A 23,694-nucleotide genomic window follows, 5' to 3' on the forward strand; every position below is an offset into this window, starting at 1 on the left:
TACCCACGATGCCGCTGGTGGAGCAGGGAGAAGGGTCAGAGTGAGTCAGCACACCCATATCACTCCTCCTCTTTCTCTCTCTCCCTTCCGTCAATCCATCCGCTCTTCTTCTCCTCTATACTCCTCCTCCTCCATCTCTCCAGCGATCATTTTTCATCTTGTTACACAAAAACAGAGGATTTCACTTGGCAAGCGAAAATGTGACCTTGGGTTGGTCATGCTCATAAAGACAAGTAGGGGTGTAAACAAAGTAAAACAATCAATTAGACTTTCACAACAGGACCCTTTCACCAGTGCTTTTACGCAACGCTTCCCAGGAAATCTGGCAAATCCTAAAAGATCATCAAAAGGTTATATTTGTTAGATTTCAGGCGTATTTAACATCTATTCTTTTTATTTTTGCAACTTCAACAGAGTCCATCTGCTCAAGTGGTCCTTGAACACTTGCTCCTTTCATTTCACTCCTCTTAGGATGCTCCATATGTGTTTGTGGCATGTGGCTGTTTGCTGTGACTATGGCTGCATTTAGAGAGATTCTTCTCTAGCAGGAAAAATCTGCTATAAAAACAAGTCACGTGTTAACTATAAATGATTTGACAGCTTACTATAGGGGGAGTCCACTGCAAGGCAATCACTATCAGTCCTAAAGCCACAAACGGGCCACAGCTTTTGAAAAAGGGGAAGAAAGAAGCAGCGTTAACACTGTGTGACTTCAGTAGATGGTAACATGCAGTCATCATAAGCAGGAACATGCAGCTGTCTTACGTTTCATTTACTACTCCTTGAATAGCAGATAATAAATTATATAAAATATCAGCAGAACTATAATAGGAAGACGCTTTTTTAAAAATAATGTATTGTTTCTCGTTCAATAGCTATTCTAATATTAAATAGGAAGATAACAGAGTGACAAAACAATAAAACTGCCTTTTCAGGAGACACTACAGTCTGTCTGGCTTCTTGCGCCGCTCGATTTCAGTTTCAGCTCTGTGCCAGCGCTGTAAAAGTTTTGGCACAGAGTGATTTCACGTGGTCCAGCTAACACCTCCACCCTTATCCTCTCTCTCTCTCTGTCTCTCATCTGCTCCGTCTCTAGCTCATTCACTGCATTCCCTTTCTTTCATTCACTCCATCTCCTCCTCTTGATTTCTGGCCTTTCACTCTCCTTCTTTTCCCCATTTTATCCCAGGCTCTGCTCATTCATCCTTCTCTTTATCCTGTCACCCAATTCCATCCCCTACTCGCTCGATCACATTTTTCAGCAAGTTGGCTCGCCTCCACCTCGCGGTTAATATATTTGCTTTTTAATCACATACATGCAACTGCAAACTTTCAGATCTGAGAGCTTCCTAGTGTTTGTGCAGTCTGCAGCTGAGCCACTGCTGTGTGGGCGTTACGTAGGTGTCTTGCTTTTTGTGCACCTTGATAGAGCTTGTTAAGATGGGGGAAGCATACGTTTCCATGTGTATCAGTTTCTTCTAATGGGTGTAACACTGATGGTGTAAGTAGGCCTGCGTGCAATGCATATATTAGTACCAATAACCTAAAAGAAATCGAGTATGTAAAAACAATCTACTTAAACGACGAAACATAAGTTTGGATTAAAAATATATTGTCAAGAAGATGTGCTGAATAGCTGCACGGCACAGTAAAAAACACTGACATTTGCACTGTTAATCTCTGCACCAACACTTGTTGTCTCTTCTCGCTCCCTGTTTGTGTGCACATGGAGGGCTCTTCGTGTCCTCTCACTGCAGAAGTACATCTACCTCCGCATCTGCTGAGCATGTCCAGTCGACACACACACACACACACACACACAGACACACACCGGTAACCCTGTAATCTCCTGTACTGTACATCAACTTTTCTTCACTATGCTTCACTCTCCTGCCCTCATCTCTCACTCACTCCACCCTTCACTGCCACTCTCTCTCTCCCTCTCTCTCTTAACTCCCCCGCAAACAGTACCTGCTGTTTTCGGCCAGACAGCAAGAAAATAACTGCGGGTAGGAAAGAAAAAGCAGAGTGAACGCTCGAGTGTATACAGTGTGGGTTCTTTACATTAGACATCCTTGTATTTAGAGCAGGCATGCAGTTTTACCTGATCTGAGGTTACTCATTAACAGAGAGAGAGATAATATGAAGAGGATGAGGGAGAAAGAGTGGGTGAGAGAGGACATCGAGGTGAGAGTGGAGAGCCGATGAACAGCTTTGAATACCAAATAATACATGAAATACAAGTACATGTGCCAGCACTGATTACAGAATGAAACACAAAAATTCAGACCGATACAGGCAGCAATTTGATTTGTTAATGTGACTTCAACAAATGAGCTGATGATAGCCAATCATGTTGTTGATATACGGAGCTAAACTCAGTCCAGAGGGCTGTGCTACGGCGTGAGACTAAAGTCCTAGAGTTTTCTGTGTCCTGGCTAAATCAACGTGGTAACTTTATGGGAACATATTTACTACAGGTTTGTATTTTCTAAGAAGTTTGTGTTTTTATTCCATTTTGACTTTTTGTTTTTAATTCAGCTTAGTTAGTTTTTTCTTTAGTTTCAGTTTATTTTTATTATTAACATATGGAGGGGCAGGATTAAGGAAAATTAGAAGTTTGTTATCCTCGATGGTTATCTGCTGCTTAGTCTGTTTTACACTGCAACAACTAGAACACAAAAAAACTCTCTAAGAAACCTGATCAATCAGTCAAATTCATTTCACTTTCACCTGTTGACAATCTAAAGCGCTTTCCACATCCCCTTCAACAGGCTGTGGGACAGTAACCTTTTATTTTTACAGTAAATGCATCCAGTTTCAAGTTTCAGAGCTCCAAAGTGCATGATAAAAATAAACAGCAGCACAGAGAGAGCACTCAGCAATAAAATAATTAACTTGAAATAAAATGTTTATTTTACCGCTCTGTGTGCTGATCTCATCCTATTTGCAATACTGTTGCATTTTATTGTTAAGTGTTTTTATCTTCTTTATAGATTTTTATCATCATCATCTGTTGACGGTACCATCATCTGATAACATCTGTTTGGAGTCGGCTGCACTTACAGGGATCATTTTGTGTGGAAGAAGAGTCACTTGACCTGTAAAAAGCCTGCCTTATCAGAGAAAGTTGCTAAACATGATTGTAATATCTGTCATCTCCAACTGAGGCTTTAGCTTTTGCCGACCCAGCTAATGCAAAGAAACCCTGGCTGTGCCGAACTCCCTTCGTAGTATACAAGTGGAGGAAATATGGCAGAAATATTGTGGACCTGTTGTGAACTCTACCACTACATCTCCAGCTTAGAGCTACAATATGATTGATCTGACTGACATTATAATGCCACAGTGCTACAAAGCTACAATTCACTCAGTAAAAGCTTTTCGCTGTATATTTATGGTACGCTGTACGTGATCACGTGATCACACACAGTGTCAGTTTTAACTCAGAGTGGATTGCATCCACTAGTAATTTGCAACATAACTCTCCTTAACTTATTAATACACACGACCTGATAGATAAGGGCTTAAAGAACTACACATAACCCCTGACACAACCACTGATGTTTGGTATTTTCAATAAAAAAAGGCAAGCTCTCCAATTGAAACCATATAGGTGTAAAGTACCTATCGTCATGGTTATAATAATAAATAAATATATATATAGATATACACACTTGTCACATGACCATGAAACTGTTGTCATTATGGAGAATTTGTTGAAATAACTGATGCTGTCTTACATAATTGAGTCCACAAAATATATCTAATGCTCGCTCAAACAACCTCTGAGGTTATTATTTATTGGAGGATGTTCTGGCGATGCTCAGCACTACCTAAGAACGAGTAGCTGCTTGCTCAGTATTTTCACATACGACTGCTCTCTGCCAAAAAGAGAGACGAGATAAGAGAGTTAGCAATCAGGAAATTTTCTTAATTTTGATAACCTGGATCTTCACGACATAAATCATAGTTGCTGATACAGGCAGATAATGTCATGTCCACCTGCTTATTTACACAGCATTATGCAGCTTCTGTACAGCAGAGTAGCAGCGCAACACTAGCAGGCTGAGGGGGATAAAACTGAGTGCAGTAAAGAAAGGCTCAGCTTTTGGCCAGATTTATTGAAGCCAAAACTTTGCTGTTAAGAAAAAAACCTCCTCGCACATCTCTAATGGGAGATACCAATCAAGCTACATTTTAGCTTCAAAGATCAGGCGGGCAATCACTGAAAAATAAGGACCAAATTAAGACCAGCCACATATGTCCGCGTGGTGTGAAAGCAACTTAAGATATTAAGGAAAATGTTATGTTATACCTATGTTTTATCACCCAAAAAAGGTTACCTTTTTCAAAGAAGTGAAAATGTGAAAGAAAGATACATGGCTGGCATCCAGATAAAATGTCATCCTATTCCTCTTCACCTCAAGCCTCACCTCCTGAACTGAAGTCTGGGTTCTAACACAAAAAACATGCATATTTAGTCCCAGCTAAAGAAATAACAACAGCTGGTTATAGGCTAATTTAATGCTATGTAACATTAGGCTTAAATGCCCTAACAATACCACTTTCCCACTAGTAAACTGTTTGGTTACATTCTCACATCATATGAGAGTTTATTCACTAAGTGTCAGAGTCCAACAGCGTTATTCACTTCAAAGCTGGTTTCACTAACAGCAGCTAACAGAGGCTAACAGCAGCTAATACAGGCTAACAGCAGCTAACAGCAGCTGCTGTTACAGCCAGAGAAAATAGACGTGGACACCAGCTGAGCAAAGTTTTCTGGTTCTGTTTTGTTATCAGCTGAAGTTAACAGCGGACAGACAGCCTCTAACTCTGAATTATTAAATTGGGAAGGCTACGAAAACAAAATTAAGTTGACTGCAGTCAGTGGTGGTAATAGTGAGATTTTACACACTATACTTTTAAGGTAGTTAAAAGGTAGTTATTACTGCCTGTTACCTGTGGTAATGCAATTTATAATTTATATATTCTGTATTCAGTTATGAAGGCTCTAATTGTTGGTTGCGAGCTGCCGCTTAGATGCTTGTATCTGCCCGGGGCTGTTGATGGGTCTGTATGCAATGATGGGCGTAGCTGCGGGAAGTTTATTGTTTTTTTTTGTTGATGAGTGAGTATAGGGGTGGGATTTAATAAGTTTTCTTCGTCCCACTCCTTTTTCAGGCAAGTTTTGTTTTTTGTTTTGTGTATTTTATGTTCAATATAGGTATTTGTTGTGCCTGAAAATGAATAAATAAATGAAATGAAATGAAATGAAGGTAGGTTAGAGAGCAACAGTACAATGTTGTTTTGATGTAGTTGTCAGTGCTAATATTCAGAAAGCCCAAAAACAACAGCTAGAAAAGTAGGATTCAGCAAAAGTAGAATTTGTGCTATGTGAGCGTTTAGCTAACAGGTAGAATATGTAGCACAAAGAAAACAAGAGCTTGTGTGTGTGTATGTATGCTTGCTTGTGTAACTGCGCAATTTGGAGGGCAACAGAGCAGGAGCTACACAAAACATACACATATTTTGACAACAAAGAAATTTAGCAATAATTATAGCCAAGACCGCAAACAAAAAACTCAATGACACATACTTGAATATCACTTGTTTTGTCTTTCTTTCTCTTTCTCCCTCTCACTGTCAAACTAAAATTTGAATGTCCCTTGATGGCGTGACAAGAAAATTGCCATTATAGTTATACAGAGGTTGTTTACATTCATCTGCAAAGAGTACATGAAATAAAACGATAATGCTAAATTGACACTAGCGTAGGTGGACGATATTTAAAAGAAAGAGGCTCTGTCATTAAGTGACAGCCCATAAAGTCACAAACTTAGGTGGTCGGTGAACAATGAGGAAGCTAATAGGGAGAGAGTGAAAGAAGAAGACTGCTGAAGTTAAATCAGAGAGAGGGGGAGAGGAGAAAGGGACACGTGTCAGATGAGGGAGACAAAGTGACAGATGTGAGGGGAGAGTGGCACAAAAGGACAAAGTCAAATAAGGAAACGAAAAGAAAGATAGAGGAAGAGGCATAAAAAGAGGTCTGGGATAACTGCTCTCCTGTCGGCTTGTGCCCCTGTTGCTAGGTTACCATCCGTAGATGAATGGGTTAAAGCATCTGAGGAGCGACAGTGACATAGTTTAGCTGATCTCCATCAGCCCATACACACACAAAAAATGGAGCAACTGTGTGCAACCCTAGATTTAGATTTTGCCACTGAAGATCTGCATGCAAACAAACTCACATCAAGAAGATAAACACTCCACAGACAGAAAGTCCAAACATGGACTGAGCGAAACCTGTGCCAAGTCTGGGAACGCATGTGTTCAGATTTTTTTCACTGCCAGACATGCTTATAGGATAAACACACGATGGAGTCACTAAAAACCATAACGTACCACAATCTTAACAACGTTCCCGTGAAACAAACCTTCCAGTAACATTGTGAAACTTAAACTATCTGAATATTTTGACGAGGTTTTTCCAGCGAAACGGTCTCCGCACATGCACTTTGTGGTAAAAAAAAAAGCCACTACTAAAAGCTGATCCACTACAAAAGCCCATGCAAACAGAAGGAGAGCCACATTTGCACAAATGTTTAAGCAGACCTCGATATACAATATTAAACTGTAACATTTCCATTAGGGAAAATAGATATGTGTAAAGACAATAAACAGAAACAGAAGAAATACATAAAGAAAATAAGTGTAGTTTTAATAATAATAAGAAGAATACAAATGCTAATGAAACAGTGCAAAGAATAAATATAGTTCCTAGCATTTGCCTTTTAGGTTTATCTTTTCTTCTTTAGTTATATGTGATATAGTGTGGATGATTGTCCTATTTTTCCCATGCTGCATGCAGTATTGCGACATACTATGAGAACACTGCCATTCCCACTCCTAATAATATCACAAATAACAAGAAGCACTCCGAGAGCACAAACTCCACCGAGGCAGCTCACTCTCTCTCAGTATTTACTTTTACGGGAATAGGATTATATTTTGAATATTTAATTCGTTTTCTTTGTTCTTTTTAAATGTACTTTAAGTAGTGCAGTACAAATCACATAAGCAAGACAGATGTTTACTTTGATTGCATAAACACTATGTAGGAGCAGGTAATGGATATTCTGTACTGATTTATAAATAACTAGACATGAATAACTTCAGCTTACTACCAAATATTATACTACAGTATATTTCTAACTAACTAAGCAGCTCATTCTTTTTCTCTGACACTTGAAAAACACATTTTGTTGTGAACTTGAAAAAATGTCACTGTGGGATTAGAGGTCAAATGTGACATGATCTTTTATCAAAGTTTGACCCTGTTTGACCTTAAAGAGGAGCGCAGAGGTCCCGGGTAAGAGCATATTAAGAATCGCCACAAATCTTTCCCTATATGCCTATATGTTGGTGGTGGTCAGAGGGCCCAGTGGCGCCAGTGTCCGGCAGCCTCGCCTCTGTCAGTGCGCCCCAGGGTGGCTGTGGCTACAGTGTAGCTTGCCATCACCAGTGTGTGAATGTGTGTGTGAATGGGTGGATGACAGGTTGTGTAAAGCGCTTTGGGGTCCTTAGGGACTAGAAAAGCGCTATACAAATACAGTGTCACATGATACTGTGGTGTCACTGTATCATAAAACTGCCCTTCCTTCCCTTCATTCATTCATATCCTAATGATATAAATAATTAATGTGATTGCTCCTTTTTCTCTTTCTGCAGTTGTTTTCACACTCGCCAAACTTTAAACTGATATTTTGAGTGCAAATAATTGGCTGAAAAAGATACAAAACACAGTAAACAAGCTTAAATATTCATATGTCCTAATAGGGCTGCTCAATTAATCGAATTTTAATCACGATTACGATCTGGGCTTTCAACGATCATTAAAAATGACTGAGCCGATTATTAGCCCCTCCCTCATTTATCCGCGACACCTTAAAGGCCGGTCCGTGAAAATATTGTCGGGCATAAACCGGTCCGTGGCGCAAAAAAGGTTGGAGACCGCTGATTAAGAGGACCCGAGGGAAGCTCGGAAAGCTAAGCAGAAGTTATTTGGAGAGGAGAGTGACTGCCGTTGGTTGAAAAGAGAGGTAAAAAAAACTTCAGTGGTGTTGCACACTATTTTATATTATTTTTTAAAGTCATTATTCAATACATTGTTATTGTTAACCCTTTAAAGCCGGTCAGAGCAGCACGCTCTGTTTTGTGTAACTATTTTTAAATCCCTGTAGAACCTGAACGTGTAAGCTAGCGCAATAATTTGTTTTGCATATGAAACTTACATCTTATGCCATCAGCTTGTCCTCGGTCATGGTTTCCTTCCACATAAATTGCATAAAAAGCGCTTGCAGGAACAAAAACATAATATTCCAGAAACACGCTTTGCCGATCCGATCAGCTGTTCGTAACACTTTGCACATTGAAACAGACGTCACCGCTAACTATCACATGTCCGCCATTTCCTGCCCGAAACCGGAAGTGATGTCATTTTCGCGGAAAATGTAGTTTTTTTTACTTGTAGGCCTTAAAAGCCTATACTGGTCATGTTTGACTTTTCTGAATAGTTTCTGGGATGCTTAGAACTCGAATTGCACTGCTGGAAATAGTTTATTTTGATGCACCTGCTGTTTTCTTTGCAAATTTGCATCATAGGATTGTTTTTGTTTTTCCTGCAGTATATAAAAATTGCTGTATCTCCAAAATAAAACTATGAAGACACTCAAAATAAACTTTTTTGTATTTAAAGTTTTGAGGGATAAACCTCTTAAATTTCTCCAAGTAGAAATATATGTTAAAAAACAAAAACAATTTTCAATTTTTTTGTAGTTTATTGCACTTTTTTGCAATTAATGTAGTTACTATGGACTTAATGCATACATATTATTAAAATATGGGCTATAACAGTTGTATAGCAACTTGAAATGCTCCCACAAATGGCACTACAACATGTAAAAAAATAATATAAGCTCTGGCGGACTTGGTTCTATAGTAGGTCTTAAAGGGTTAAATAAATATCGTCAAATAATCGCGATCTCAATTTCAATGAAAATAATCGTGATTATCATTTTTGCCATAATCGAGCAGCCCTATGTCCTAATATTATCCTTCTATAGCTTTTGCAGTAATACTCTTAATATTATGAAGTGTAACTGACAAACAGCATGGACTCTGAACATTACTCATCCCTTATTTTTTGTTTTAATTTTCTAATTCCAGTTCGTCTCGCACCCCTGTCAGTTTCACTTCCTCATTTTGTTTGTTTTCCTGACAGTTTTTTGTGACACCTGCTTTCAATTAGCCTGCCAGTCTCTCCTCTACCTGATGTGTAGCTCTTCCTGTTTGCCACACTGTCTTGGTCCTTCCCAGTCAAGCGCTCCAACATTTTGTTTATCTTTCTTCTTTTCCCCCATTTGACCATTGCCTACTACTTTTTTTTCCTCTGTCCTTTGCATGCTCTTTTGCTTTGCTTGTCCAGGATTTTGGACCTCATTCTCTATTTTTCCTGAGTCTTTTTTCCTGTCCTGAGTCAAAAAACAAAAACAAAAACCAAATTATATCATACTTTCCTCAGTTTTGCAACAAAACCATCATGCAGTTGCATCCCTTTTCAAAGAAAGTCTTTCAAACCCACAATAGAAGCACAGCAGCTTCTGTTCCCCAGCAGTTAGTAATCCAGGTGGGCTATCACACCTACACACCATGACTCATGTTTTAGACATTTAGCTCATCTCATCATCATCACCAATTTGCCCTGAATGCAATAGATCGAGTTCAATTCGTAGATCACCTACACTCCAGTCAGGCAACAATGAGCGATGCAAAGGTGCCGTGACAGTGATCATGTAGGAGACAAGTGTTGGGAGAGTAAGTCGTTTAAAAAGACGAGCCAAGGACTTTGAGTTTTGTGGTGGCAGTAAATTGGGTGGAAAGACTTAGCAAACACATTTGTGTTACAGCAATAAGAGCATGCTTAACTTTTATTTGATCAGTTGCCTGTAAAATCATGTTCAGGTAGCACGCATGACAGAAGGATTCACTCCAAGGTGATGCTGAAGCATAATTCCAATAAAACCATTCATCCTTATGTGTTTTGTAAATCTCCACACAGGAAGAAGCTGACCTGATTGAGCATGTTTAGAAAGTCCACAATCTACATTAATAAAGGATTAATAAAGGTTCCCCTTTTCAATGTCCAAGTGCCAGTCACCACAGGACAACCTAAAGAGAGCCAATGTCCCAGTGGGTTAGAGCTACTCTGATGGCACAAGAAACCTCTATCCACTTTTAGGCATATGGTTATAATGTTCTATGCATGCTAACATTGTGCTAGCACACATTTCAGATGACGCTGATGAGCTGATTAGATTTTTGTCTGACATTTACTTATAAAACGACAACAAAAGGAAAACTACACCAGGTGACACTAAAGGAAGAACTGTGGTGCCAAAGGTCAAAGGTCACGCAGGAGGCAGGGACACCAAATTTCAGTACTTTATTAAATAAATTAAATACTGTGGAAATACTACAAATAACAGAGCTCATGTCATGCACAGCCATTCTGAGATGACGTCAAATTAGCAAAAGATTTAACTGAAAAACCATCTAACACACTAATGTTCACAAAGCTACCTCCTAATTCAAAGCAAGCTAGAAAAAACCTGATATCTACCTGGTGATTGAGTTGAATTTTTTCACATTCGGCAACCAATTGCACCTTGTGTTGACTACATGGTTGCCCCGAGCCTGAATGTATTGCTCACTCACAACATTTTTGATTGCAATGTGATTGCAACCTTTCTGCAGTCACTCTCAGAGAGCTTGTTGGAGGTTTGCAAATAATTATTGTCTAATTTCTAAATGCACATCAGTCTGAATAAGTCTTTGTCAATGAGCACAACTCCAGGAGGCTTGACTCAACAGGCTGCCAACTGGTTGTACTGGTTATATTCTTACAGAGCAGAAAAGTTGTTCAGCATATCGCAAAAACTGCAGTTAAAAATGAACAGTAATACTGTTAGAAATTGCAGTAATATTGTATTGTGAGTGATGTTTCATGATAACATCATATCGTGGAGTGTTCGGTGATTCCCACCTCTAGTAACCACCACAAAAGTGCTGCAATGTTTCCATGAAGCTGCTTCGTTTATTTTGCAAATCTAAAGAGGAAGTACTGTGGGTACTGTGTACACACTGTCCAGTCTCTTTTTTGTTTAAGATGTCAAACAAGACTGACCCACATGGACTGTCTGGTTTGCCCTGATATGGCTCCAAGGTGTCACCGTGGCAACGGGTGTAGAATTGCCGCAAATGTCAGCAGCAAGGACAACCAAGCCCTGAAGGAGATCGTCTGTCAATGTGTAACTGAAAGTGAGTACGAGCACACACAGACACACACTAATACAAACAAACACACTCTCAGTGATCAGAGACTTGATGTGTGAAAGTGGATCAGAGCAAAAGGAGCTAGTCCTCAGTGGCAAGTAAAATTAGACTTTGTTTCACACACGCACACACAGACACGCACACCTGTGGAATAACATGTGCACTCACAGAGATACAGCAGATAGCCACCTCTGACGGGCTGATGAAAAACCACAATTTTAAGCTCAGCTTCTTGACTTTCTCTCTTATTCTGTATAAAACTGAACATGCAGTGGTACACACACATGCTGACATGAAACACACTCTCAGATATGTTCACACATTGGTAGATGCGCGCGTGCACACACACACACACACACACACGCGCACGCACATGTCGGTTCTTTAATGTGCTCAACTTTAAAACTGAGAAGAGGAAGTCATGGGAGGAAACATACTGGGTGTTACAGTGAAATGACTACGTGAGAACACTTACTACAAGCATGGTCTTAGGGTGCAAAAGTTACCAAACTGCAAGTGAAAAACTGAAACTAAAAATTTCAAACAGCAAATTAAAAAGACTTTAGCCTCTGTGCATTTCCTGTGTTCAAATGTAAACATCTGAGCAGCACTACTCCTCTTAAAGTCAATAAATGTTGATATGATTATGACAACACGCGTATAACCACTTGGTGAATTCACTCTTTCAACATGTTTTCTGTTCCTGTATTTACATTTACACCTATGTTGGACACAAACGCTTTATTCTCGGGAGTCAAAATAAATGCAGTAGTAGAATAAAATTCGATAAAATAAAATAAAAATAAAAAACAGCATCTTCTCCAGTAGCAATAAGCCGAGTGAGACTTCCCACCTAAAACATATGATTCATATTATGTTGCAGTGTGCCATGGGCTTAAGCTGTTTAGGAAGCAAGCTTGTTGTGTCTGAATAACACAGGGGAATGATGGAGAAATCAATGCACTATAATGCTGCAATATTTTTGGCCCTATCAATAAGTCGACTGTGGCTCGCTTTCAGAGCTATACCCACTACAGAGGCATGGCACAAGAGCCCGCACAATAGTGTTATATAACAGGAAACTCTTGAAAATGGTACGCGTCTTTTACGCTCGATCACTTCATTCCACTATCTCGACAAAAACACCTCGGCCTCTGTCACTTTTTAAACCTTACCTTTATTCTGCTGATTTCCACCGTTCTCCCTTCACACTCCCACGCGTTCAGCCCTCCCTCCTCTTCCAACCCCTTTTCACCACTTCCCCCCTCCATCCATCCACCTATCCATCCATTCATCCATCCTATTTGTTGGTACTCTCAGTGGAACACTTTTGCTATTTATAAAAGCATCAAAGCCCACAGCTTCCAGCACACAGCCACTTGAGAGAAGAAGGGGAGATAGAGAAAGAGGTGGGGGGTAGAGAGGGAGGACTAGTAGACACAAGGAGCAACACGGGCAAAGAAGGACCACGGAAAGCTAGAGATATGTGTAAGTAGGGGAGGAATAAAAATGAATGCACAGGATGTGAGTTAGAGAGGAAAGACCTGTAGGTGAAAAGAAAATGTTGGCGTCTACAGGGCTTAACGGAGGAAAAAACAGCACACTGGATTACAGATGTTCTTAACCACTTTCGTTCATGCAGGATCTCAGTGATCTCACCATCAACGCGACGCGTGCTCATCCGTGTCCGTGCATGAAAACCCAGTGTTTTTATATGTGCGCGTGTGTGCATATGTGTGTGTCTGTGTGTAGGAGGCAGGTTGCAGATCCCGAGACCTCCCACCCACACAGGTTGGAGTTGCAGAAGCACCTGAGCTGCATTCGCCATAGCCGACAGACACTGGTGTTTGCAAATATTCACTAAGTCATTTGAACCTGAACAGACTCATGAAAAGCCAGAAGACGTATTATGTGATTCCAGAAGAACTGCGGGCACCGTGCCCAACAACAGCTTTATGGTAGATGGTGAAAGCCAGAGACCACTCGGTTAAACTCGCGCACAAAAGACGGCATGAGTCAAAGGGAAGCTTGAATAGAGCCCTTGAATGGTGCTTTTTATATACATTTTTTTCCCCGTTTGAAAAGCGCTAATAGCTGCAGCAAACAACACCTTTATGGGCTTGTTTTAAGTGCAATCTACACTCTGTGCCTACACCATTTCATCTTCCCTCTCTCTCTCACCTCTTTTCTACCTCTTCTTCCCTGTCCATTATCTTCTCTGCCTGGCAAAAAATATCTCCCACCTATCTGCTGGAGTGTCATTCCAGCATACCTTTTTCTCTCATTTTCAACCATTTGCGCTGGTTTAATTGATTCCACTTTTTTTTTTAGAGTAGATTAGTGCAGAACCAGACCATTTTACCTCTTTGCAGTTCTCTTTATTCAGAGCAGATTCTTTCAAATCAAACGCACACAAAAAACCTCACTTTTGACTTAATGATATCATCAGCAACACAAATAGCACAGCAGTGTGTGTATCCAGGCGTCACATTGCAAAATGATTACATACGGGACGCTAAATATAAACATTAAATAAATTATGCAGAACTTGGTGTGCGTCTCCTCTATATCTGTGCTAATTTATCCTTCCTCTATCTTTATAAATTCCTCTTTCTTTTGGCCTTAGCTTCATGTCTTCAAGTGAGTACGGTATATTCTTGATAGGTTTCATTATTACAAAAACTGAAGGATAACTAAATATTTCATACTTTCCCCCCCTGCAAACACACAGTCCTCCTCTTCCTACGCCCTTCCCACTCACTGTCTCCCCCTTTCCTGACTCCTTCTCTTCCCTCTATGAATTCCACCCCCACTTCTTCATTATGCCTTTCTTTGCTTCTGCCTCCACCCTTCTCATCTCATCATGCTTATCTTCCATCCTTTCAGCCGTTTTCTCTGTTCTCCATCTAATTCTCTGTCTTTCCCTCCTTATTCCCCTAGTTGCAATGTTTACCACACTTCCTGCCACTCACTGTCCCTTCCACCCCTCTCGAGCTCTCCAAAGGGATAATTTGTCCATTAAGTCTGTGAGGAAACAGTGGAAGATACTCAACAGCCTGTTACAAACTGAAACCCTACTCATTATTAACATGCTCATTTAGGAACACGTGTAGACACACACACACACAAGCAGAAACCAATCACATGGAAGCATTAGCACAGGCACAGTTTTGCACAAGCAGCCATTAAGGAAATAAGTGCTCACCAGCTTATTAAATGGAACACGAGGCACGTGCATGCACACTCACTCCCGACTCAAAGAAGTAGGGAATACGCTCAAAAATCGCACAAACGTGGAAGCGCGCTTCTTAGAAATACCACATTGCATAACACAAGCTGCTGCTGCCCTTTGAATCCCACAGTCTCTCTAGTGTATGGACAACAAAACGGCAGAATCCCACTGAGGCATTACAGTTTATTGTTTACAGCAGCAACACTACCGAGGCAGTCAGCTGCTCCAACCCGCAACACTTGATACCGAGACGCACAAAATGCAAAACAGAACCAGCCTCTTTATTCATGTGTGCAGTAATATTAGCTGCAATTCCAACAGATGGGAGTGCCTTGGTGTTTAATTCTTTATTAATAGTCATAGGAAAAAAGCAAAAAACAAACAAACAAGAATTAAAAAATACTGTACGCTCTATTTGTCTCATCAGCCTGTGTCTGTTACTACAAGTCTGTTTATAATCGATTCACCCTGACTCTACCTTCATGATGACGAACTCAAAATCTCTGGGGCTTGGACTGCTGTTGGACAAAACGTGGAATTGGGCTTAATTGGATTTAACTTAAATTTAGGCTCTGGGAAATTTGGATATTCGTCTACATTTGCCGAGAGCTGATAGACAACAATGAGGGGCCAGGGCACAGTCAGCAGCTTGAGCTGACTGAGCATAACCACAGTAATGTGGTTTGTGAACTTCCACCATGAACCCTCCGCTCTGGCAATTTGGCTACTGCTGTCTTGTTTTTTGTTTTGTTGGCCTGACAAGCAAGAGGTTGATGTCACTGAGAAACTGAGGGTAACAAGCCAGCGGCTTGTCAATCACAAGGTAATCCTGCCCTAAAGCAAAGCCTGCTGTATTGAGCTCTTTGATTTACAAGATGAACACTATGCTGTGTTAAATAAGATTTAAGACAGGCAATTTATATCATAAGCACATAAGGAGAGTGTGTACAAAGGCAATAAATTAGGTGAGAATTTAAGGTTATTTTCCAATAATCGTACATAACGTACATCTTTTTGCAGTTATGGCAGTCGCCCTCTGCTGACCATTAAGTCATATAAATAAGTTTTATTTAATTTATTAATAGAAATTAATTAATAAGACCACAGGTTTAAGGCATGTTTGCATTGGATTCACTTGTCAGACAAGAGTCCTGGACTGTGAAGCAGGATGTCGGCTAAATGAGGTACCTGGACGTCCCAACAGACACTAACGTTCACCATCTGAGGATGAAATTTAAATCACTCAGACCTGAGCGAACTTTAGCAGACAGGTTTAGGTGAAAGTAGGGGTTACTGTAGCTCAGGAGGTAGAGCAGGTCATCTGCTAAACGCAAGGTTGGTGGTTCGATCCCTGCAAGCCAAATATCCTTGGGCAACCCGAGTTGCCCCAGCTCTCTAATGCATCCGATGCCTCCATAGGAAAGCACTGAGAAGCTTAAACAAGAAGAAAGCACTTGTGTGAATGGGTGAATGTGGCTTCGGTAGAGGTATCAGTCCTGTCTTCCAGGTAAGAGATCAGCATACACAAAACTACCACCTACTGACTAATCTGCTCTATGGAAAATAACTTCAGCATTCCCAGAAGAGGACAGTAGCTTACAGAGAGTATTTGAACTCTTTTGGGTTTTCCTGATAAGCCATTACCATAACTGAGAGATTAAATAACTTCCAAACCATTTCATGCTTATGTAGTTATAAAGTGACATAAAACAGAGAAAAACAAACCTTTGCACTTGCTGACCTTAAATAAAATATGCAACTCATTTTGTCTACTTCTCATTTTAATTTTTTAAATATGTTCTTTACTTCCCCTTTGGCTGCCTGCACAGCTCTTTTTCGGTTCTTTGTCCGCAGCTGCTTTTAGAGCAGGGTGTCAAACTGGACGGCTTTGAAAAATGAGAAGGAGGGGCAACAATTTGGAACTTTTAACTGTATTTTTATGAACTTTATAATTTTTTTATAATCTGCAAGCCCTCTGAAATCCTACCTGGGGATTTATGCTTCAGCAGGAAAGCTACATTGCAACCTCAAACCCCTCTGTAACCTACGATGTAACCTGACATACTCCTGTGCATTTCTGGCTACTTTTACACCACAGTTTTTGAATTTATGAGTTATAACAATCATAGGATTAATATAAGGGCTCACAAATATCAAGAAATTCCTGGAAAGAGATTGCTAAAACTATCAGAATGGATGTGAGGTACGAGGACAAAAAGTCCCAGCATTTTATTTTGTATCATAGCTGGCACCACCAGGACACAACCACATGGTTGGTAACACGTAATGCACCAGCGCAAGCACAAGTAGGTCATGCTGTAGGCCCAAGAAAATTCACAGCATAAGTCTAAATCAGCCGTCACACTCACCGACAACAAACATGTCACAACTATCATCACAACAAAGCACAGCTGAGACTGGCACTGGCACTGCACTCACAACCAGTGCTACCAGTCCAGTAACTACGTGGTGCTGTATTACGATGCTGACTGAGATTAAATATAAACATTATTTGGGAAATAATGCAAATCTTATTGAATTGTCATTCAAATGCAGTTCTCAAAAAAAGAGAGTCGAGAATTTTTTAGGGAGCTTTGTGCTAACACTGGTGGTAGTTTCAGTTCCAATTGATGTTGTTAACGATAGCTTTCCCTAACCAGTCGCTTCTGATAATGTGTTAACAACAAACAACAGCTAAATGCCGAAAAGCACTTAAAGTTATCTTTGCTAATGGGGGGAGAGAAATGATAGTGATGCATATCATTTCTCTCCCCCCAACTAACATCCAAACATCTGATCATTTGTGACGCAGACTCTATACCACATCCTTCGTTATCATAAATACCACCGCAAGCTGCTGCCTGCTGTTCTTTAAAACCAGCTACACTCTCTATTCTCATTCTTTGATTGTCATCTGACCATCTGCTTTGCAGCAATAAACAGGCATATATAATATCTGCAAACCCTCCATATCATATGGAGATAAATGTTCAAGGGTCAGACAGTCTGTGAGACGAGAATCACGAGGTGAGGAACAGGTGAACAAAGGAGTCGAGAGGAGAAAAAGAAAATCACAGCGATCAATCATAAAAATGGAAGCAGGAGATCGATTCATACACACCGTGTAGACCGGGAATGTCAAACTCCTTTTATAAAGCCCGCTTTGTTCTTATGTGGGCCGCACCAGTGAAACTCCAGTGTCAGTGTGAGATGTTTAATTACGCCTTTAATCAGTGAGATATTTAATATAAGACAAAGAATTTCAACAGGTAAAGTAAAGAAATGCTGGTGTTGCAAATGAAATAAATGTGTCAGCATGACTCTTTGAGCTTAATTTGTAAGGAGCAATGTGTAAAATCACAGAAATCCATAATTTAATTACTTTTCATGGGTCTGTGTAGGTTTTCAGTCATCCAGGTCATAATAATTTGAGGATTCCTTTCTTTCCAAGCTCCTTAGAATATTTTCATGGGCAGGAAAAATCCAAAATTTATGCCCTCTTTCACATTTTCCAAACCCAACCTGTGGGCTTTATTGGGGTCTTTGCTGGGCCAATTCTGGGTCCTTATAACTAACTTGTCCACTGTGGTCTATAGTGATTTATCTTTGAGAGCCATAAAAACCATTTCTCTAAAAAAAAAACGTGTAGTCACTGTGACTGGTATACTTGTCTTCATTCACATGAGCTCTCTCCTTCTGAATCTTCTAAAACTGCATGTTTTTGCGCGTCTGTCAAAGAAGCACGACCACGCAAGGCCAAGACGCAACCTAAACACTGATCCCTTACCTCACTGCCAGTGAGCGGATGTGTTTCATGCGTGTATGAGTGCGTGTGACCTTGCGGAGGAATTCCCTTTCTCCCCGAGCTCTAAGGAAGTGATACCCTGTTCCAGACGGACAAAAGGGTCAGAGAGCAACTCAGGACACACAAAAACACCCACACACTTTTCCAAGGAGGAAAGTGCAAACTAACGATGAGTTCTCACTCACAACAACACGCATCCATGATATTTTCCATTAGATAAATCTTTTCCTTTTATAATCATCCATTTAGCCACTAATCTCCTCCCAGCTCTGGTATCAGGACACACAGGTGTTTGCAGCACACACACTCCTTCCTCTCCAGAGGCGTTTAGGGGCTCCTGCAGTGCAACATTTCTTCCAACAAGCAGCACGGATGATATTGACCCGTTACATACACACATGGGACAATTACCAGATAACCTGCTGCTATGCTAAAGCACACCTCTTCCATCCCACAGCATATAGAGGGCTGCGTCTGAATGTTTCACTGTTGCTAGGAGACGTGAAAATCCTTGAGCATCCAGTTGGCAGTTAATACAGTGGAAAAAAAAAACAAAACACAGACTTCAAACAAATTGAAAAATATAAATGCCAAAAAAGCACCTCCACATTTTTGCCACGTTCCTGTGGTCGTTTATATCATTTCCTGTGGCAAAGGCTGCAAACTCGGACACAGAGTCTGTCCACAGTACACTAGGAGACGACGGACAAAGTGAGGATGAGGGACAAAACTGGCAGGGAGGGATGAGAGAGGAAAGAAAAGTGCCTTTTTTTTTTGCATATAATTCAAATGTCAACCTCAACATAGAAGGTCGTAAATAAGGCCAATTCATTACTCTCTTGCTTTGAGGAGGGTTTTTTTTCCAGTGTGACAAGTCAAATGGCACAAAATTACATACTTTTTCTGATGCAGACATACGACAAAACGTGACAAAAGGTTGTTTTTTTTCTGGTGAGAGTCTGCAAGGACATATTTCATGAGTCTAGATCACCTTCCTGCTGTCTACATATCTTTTCCCCACTGAAATGAAGAAGCAGAAACACAGTTCTAGGTTATTCTATTTAAAAGAGAAGCCAAGTCTGCAGCTTTGTTTACACAGAAAATTGGACATTTTCAACAAAGATGACATACTTTAAAATGTCAAAATTATCTTTGCCCGCTTATTCTGTTCATCAGATTTTATTTTTACTCCCAAAGGGTCGAGGTGTTATTCTTTGCTCTCATGAAATCCCAACATACTAGGACTTTAGACTGCTGTGCCTTTGATTAGCTGCACACCAGGGAGGCTGGCCGGCCTGTTGAGCTAGTTTTTACCTGACAAATGAGCTTTGGAAATGGTGCAAAAAATATAATGCACTGTACCACTTATATCTTTACCAAGTTCCTATTTTCTTTTGGGGTTTTTTTTTGTTGTTGTTGTTTCAATGAAAAACTGCTGTTACTTTCTTCAGTGGACGTTTCCTTCACAAACAAGAGCTTGGGATTTTCTCTTACTCTAGGAAAGGAAAATGAAAACCCAGGAGAAAAGGGTAGATGGAAAAAAGGGAGCTTGTAAGATGAGACAGGCAGAAATAAGAAAAAGGTAAAGTTGAACAGAAGAGAGGAAGGGGTGACAAAGTTTTCAATTCAGATTCAGTAGATCGGTGACAAATAATGTGTGCGTGTGTATTTAATTGTCCTACCTTGACACTGAAATCCCTGCTTCCCAAAACCCCTGTGAAGAGAACAAGCACACAGAGAAGTTAAAATGTGCATCCGCACACACACACACACACAGAAAAGGAAAAAAACTGAACAGAAACTGAAACCTAATCGCTTAACCTTAAGATATCTCCATGGAAGCAAACGTTTAAAATTATGTTTCTGCCCAAAATAGCACACACACAACCACACACATGCACACACATACAGCAGTGAGGTTTGCAAGCACAGAGGTCGTTTAATTATCATGTAAACAGTTTGCTGGGCAGGTACTGAGGTTACATGCTGACACTGACAAACACCACACCTAGTCAGTGGTATGTGAAACGCTGAGATTCCCACAGGTGGACACACACATGCATAAACACACAAACACACACCCAGGCCAGCTGATTTTCATACAGTGACTAGAAATAGATAATCTCTCAGGGCCTGAAATCACTTGGTGCTCCCATTGTTCTTTTATCATTGTGCTTATTGACCTAGATAGATAGATAGACGATCATCATCTGGCCATTGACAAATTTAAAACGCTTTAGGGAACAGATAATAAATAGCCCTGGAGTATGGGGCTCACGGTCTAGTAAACCCCGGGGGGGCTGCAGGGTGACCTGTCTGCACAGGTGACTGACAGAAGAAACTGCAGGCGGAAGAGAAGGAGTGGGAGGAGGCGGAAGGCTGGACTTGTGTCAGGGCAACACTTTCTTGTTACCACTCAGGTTATCAGTGCTGGCAGCGCTTCATTCCTTCCTCTTTTTTCTTTTCCTGCTTTCTTTTCTCTCAGTTCCTCTGCCTACTTGATAGCATCAAACAGTGGTCTGCAGCTATTCTTTTTATATAAAAAAAAAAACTTTAGAGCTACCCACATATATTTCTCTAGCTTCCTTTCTGCCCTACCTAACGCATATAGTATCTACAAGTACAAAAATAAGACGGAAATCGGTCTTTATTTTTGCGAGAACTAAATCAAGTCCACCTCCCACTTCTTCTTCCTTTAAAAAAAACAGCATACATCATGATACCGATTCTTCTGTCCCTACTTTATTTATCCCTACCTTTTATTCCTTCTTTTGCACCACTCACTTAGCCTATATAAATAAAAAGTGCCTTATCTGTACACAGTAAATGGATTTACCGTCTTCTTTAACAGCACCAACACAAGCAGTGACTTAAGTTAAATACTTTTTCTTTTTAAAAAAATAAATAAATATGAACTCTAGGTCCATCCCTGTTCCAGCTCCTCACCAGATGAAGTCGGTGCAGTGGCTGCAGAAGGTGGGCTGCTTGAAGAAGCGCGCGATGAATTTGTGGTCCTTCACCTCGTGCACGTTCTTCTGCCGGAGAGCTCCCTGGCGCGCGAAGCCCCGCATAGGCTCGCGGGGTCCGTCCTCCCCATCACTGTTGGCCGCCGCCGAGTCTGCCATTCTCCCGGTGTTTTCAAGCAGCTGCCTTAATGGTTGTTGGAAATGAACTACCTCAAGTTGCAGGTGCCAGAAACAGACGCTCTCTGGAGAGGCGGAAAGTCTTTCTTTCGTGGGTTGTTCCGAGAGGAGGTGTTGTCGGCGGTGCTGGGACCAGCTTATGGATAGTTTTCGGTAGTTTGGTTATTTTTTTCCTTCTCTGATTAAGTTGTCTTGTCCTCCGGTTGAGCAGACGGCTGCCGCTACACTGCCTCCCCTCTGCTTCCTCCTTTTTTCTTCAAAGCGCTCTGACAGCAGAGAGAGCGAGCGAGCGAGAGAGGGAGAGGGACGTCAACTATTAACATTATCTCATTTGCTGTGGCAGCTCCAATAGAAGCAGCGCGCTTTAACTAATCTGAAATAGAAATGGTGTTCAATTTAGTTAAGTTCACCTCTGTTTATATAGGCACTTATACTGTATGATAAACACCCGACAATAATGCAAAGAAAACACATTTGGCGACAGTGGGAAGGAAAAACTCCCTTTTGAAGGGAAGACGATTCTGTTATAAGGGTGGGCAGTCATGTGCAAAAGACCAAAGACAGGCTGTGGATAATAATAACAAGATTTTAACTGCAGATAGTGAGGAAGTGAAGAAGAAACACTAAGAGTGTTTTCACGCCTGCAGTGCTCAGTTTGTTTAAATAAAACTCTGGTTAGTACAGGCGTGAACACAGTAATTGGCGTGGACCAAAACAACCCCAGGCTAGCAACTAGCCATGAAATGAATGTAAATTATCTGTGGCCTCTTATAGTCCTGAACATAGAACCTGCTTCCTCTACGTTTGCTGCTCCCGCCCCAGACACATCTGGCCAGTAAGTGGATTTTGGTTTACTTGGACCTTACTTGGATTCCTCTGTGTGAAAAAACAAACAAACAAACACAGGGAATAGCTACACGTTTACAAACCCATCAACTGATTTGGATCAGAGTGAATTAACTATAGGTGTAAAAATTCACTTAGTGCATCATGAGACTCCCACACCAACCCAAGCCTATTGCAGCATAGCATTAAAATAAAGTTTACTTACATGTATATAGCATGTAAGTATATAGCACTTTTCTAGACCAGAAGCTGTCACAAAGTGCTTTACAAAGGTATTAAAAACCTAGTGAAATAAACACAAAATCAAAACAACACAAAACCCTGAAGCATTACACAAATGCCTGTCTGAACAGATGTGTTTGCAGGTGTTTTTTAAAAGGAGAGAGAGAGGTAAGCTGTTCCAAACAAAGTAAGAATCAAGGTTTTAAACTGATATCTAAATCTTTAACAATGGGGTCATGTGAGAGCATTTATGAGTGTGAGTTAGAAGCCTTGCAGCAGCATTCTGGACTGACTGGAGGCGATTCATAGACGCTTTACAGACAAGAAAATAGAGCATGACAATAATCTAAAGGAATCAAGATTTTTGAGACAACAGTCCTGGTTTTAGCAGTATAACTATGGGAGAATTCAGAGTCAGCTAATCCAGCCACCACTACAAACCTTATTAAAAAGCAAAGTTTTAAGTCTAATCTTAAAAGTAGAGACTGTCTGTCTCCAAAATCCAAACTGGAAAATGAACCACAGAAGAGGGGCCTGAAAGCTGGAGGCTCTGCCCCCCGAAAGAAAATTATAGCCCTTCCTCACTGGTACCTACTCGGCTCGGCCAGTTTCAAAAATGGCAGTTTGGCTTTCGTGAAGGAGCTGCTCTCGTGGCTCATCGGGTGATGCCACTGACTATCCAATTGGTGGCATGCAGTCTGTTGATGTCACAGTTTCAGATTGACTCAGATCATTTGAAATCATGGCCGAGTAGGTACTAAAAAAGTACCTGGTACCAGGGACCACCACCTAATGGAAAACTCTAAAAACACAACATCGAGTCAAGCCAATGAAGTAGGTACTAGTGGAAAAGGGCTATTAGTGAGTGAGGGATATGGATATGGATTAGTCCTCTGACCTAGCTGTAAAGTCATACTGTGACAGTTATTTCCTGGGAAAAAAACAACTAAAAACACTGTTAATAGTTTAGCATCAATAACTACAGAAACAAAAGGAGAAAACACCTGACTTGTCAATTAGCCTCACTTCACTGTGTCATCAGAAATGGGACT

At 40.7% G+C, this 23,694-nt stretch overlaps 1 protein-coding gene across 1 annotated transcript in view; it reads right to left on the minus strand.

Moving 5' to 3' along the window:
* The window catches only part of LOC146633419 (protein kinase C beta type), a 92,806-nt gene extending 71,029 nt beyond the window's left edge, over positions 1–21,777 (minus strand). Inside the window, exons 1-2 of the mRNA XM_085352224.1 lie at positions 21,378–21,777; positions 20,114–20,145 (exon numbers count right to left, since the gene is read on the minus strand). Of these exons, the coding sequence (XP_085208350.1) occupies positions 20,114–20,145; positions 21,378–21,556 (211 nt within the window). The 5' untranslated portion in view covers positions 21,557–21,777. The remainder of the gene's footprint in view (positions 1–20,113; positions 20,146–21,377) is intronic.
* Between the last annotated feature and the right edge of the window lie 1,917 nt (positions 21,778–23,694).

This window comes from Diplotaxodon limnothrissa, linkage group LG4 (genome assembly GCF_057381915.1).
Source record: "Diplotaxodon limnothrissa isolate DT_005_m linkage group LG4, D_limnothrissa_male_GT1.1, whole genome shotgun sequence".
NCBI classification, from domain to species: domain Eukaryota; kingdom Metazoa; phylum Chordata; class Actinopteri; order Cichliformes; family Cichlidae; genus Diplotaxodon; species Diplotaxodon limnothrissa.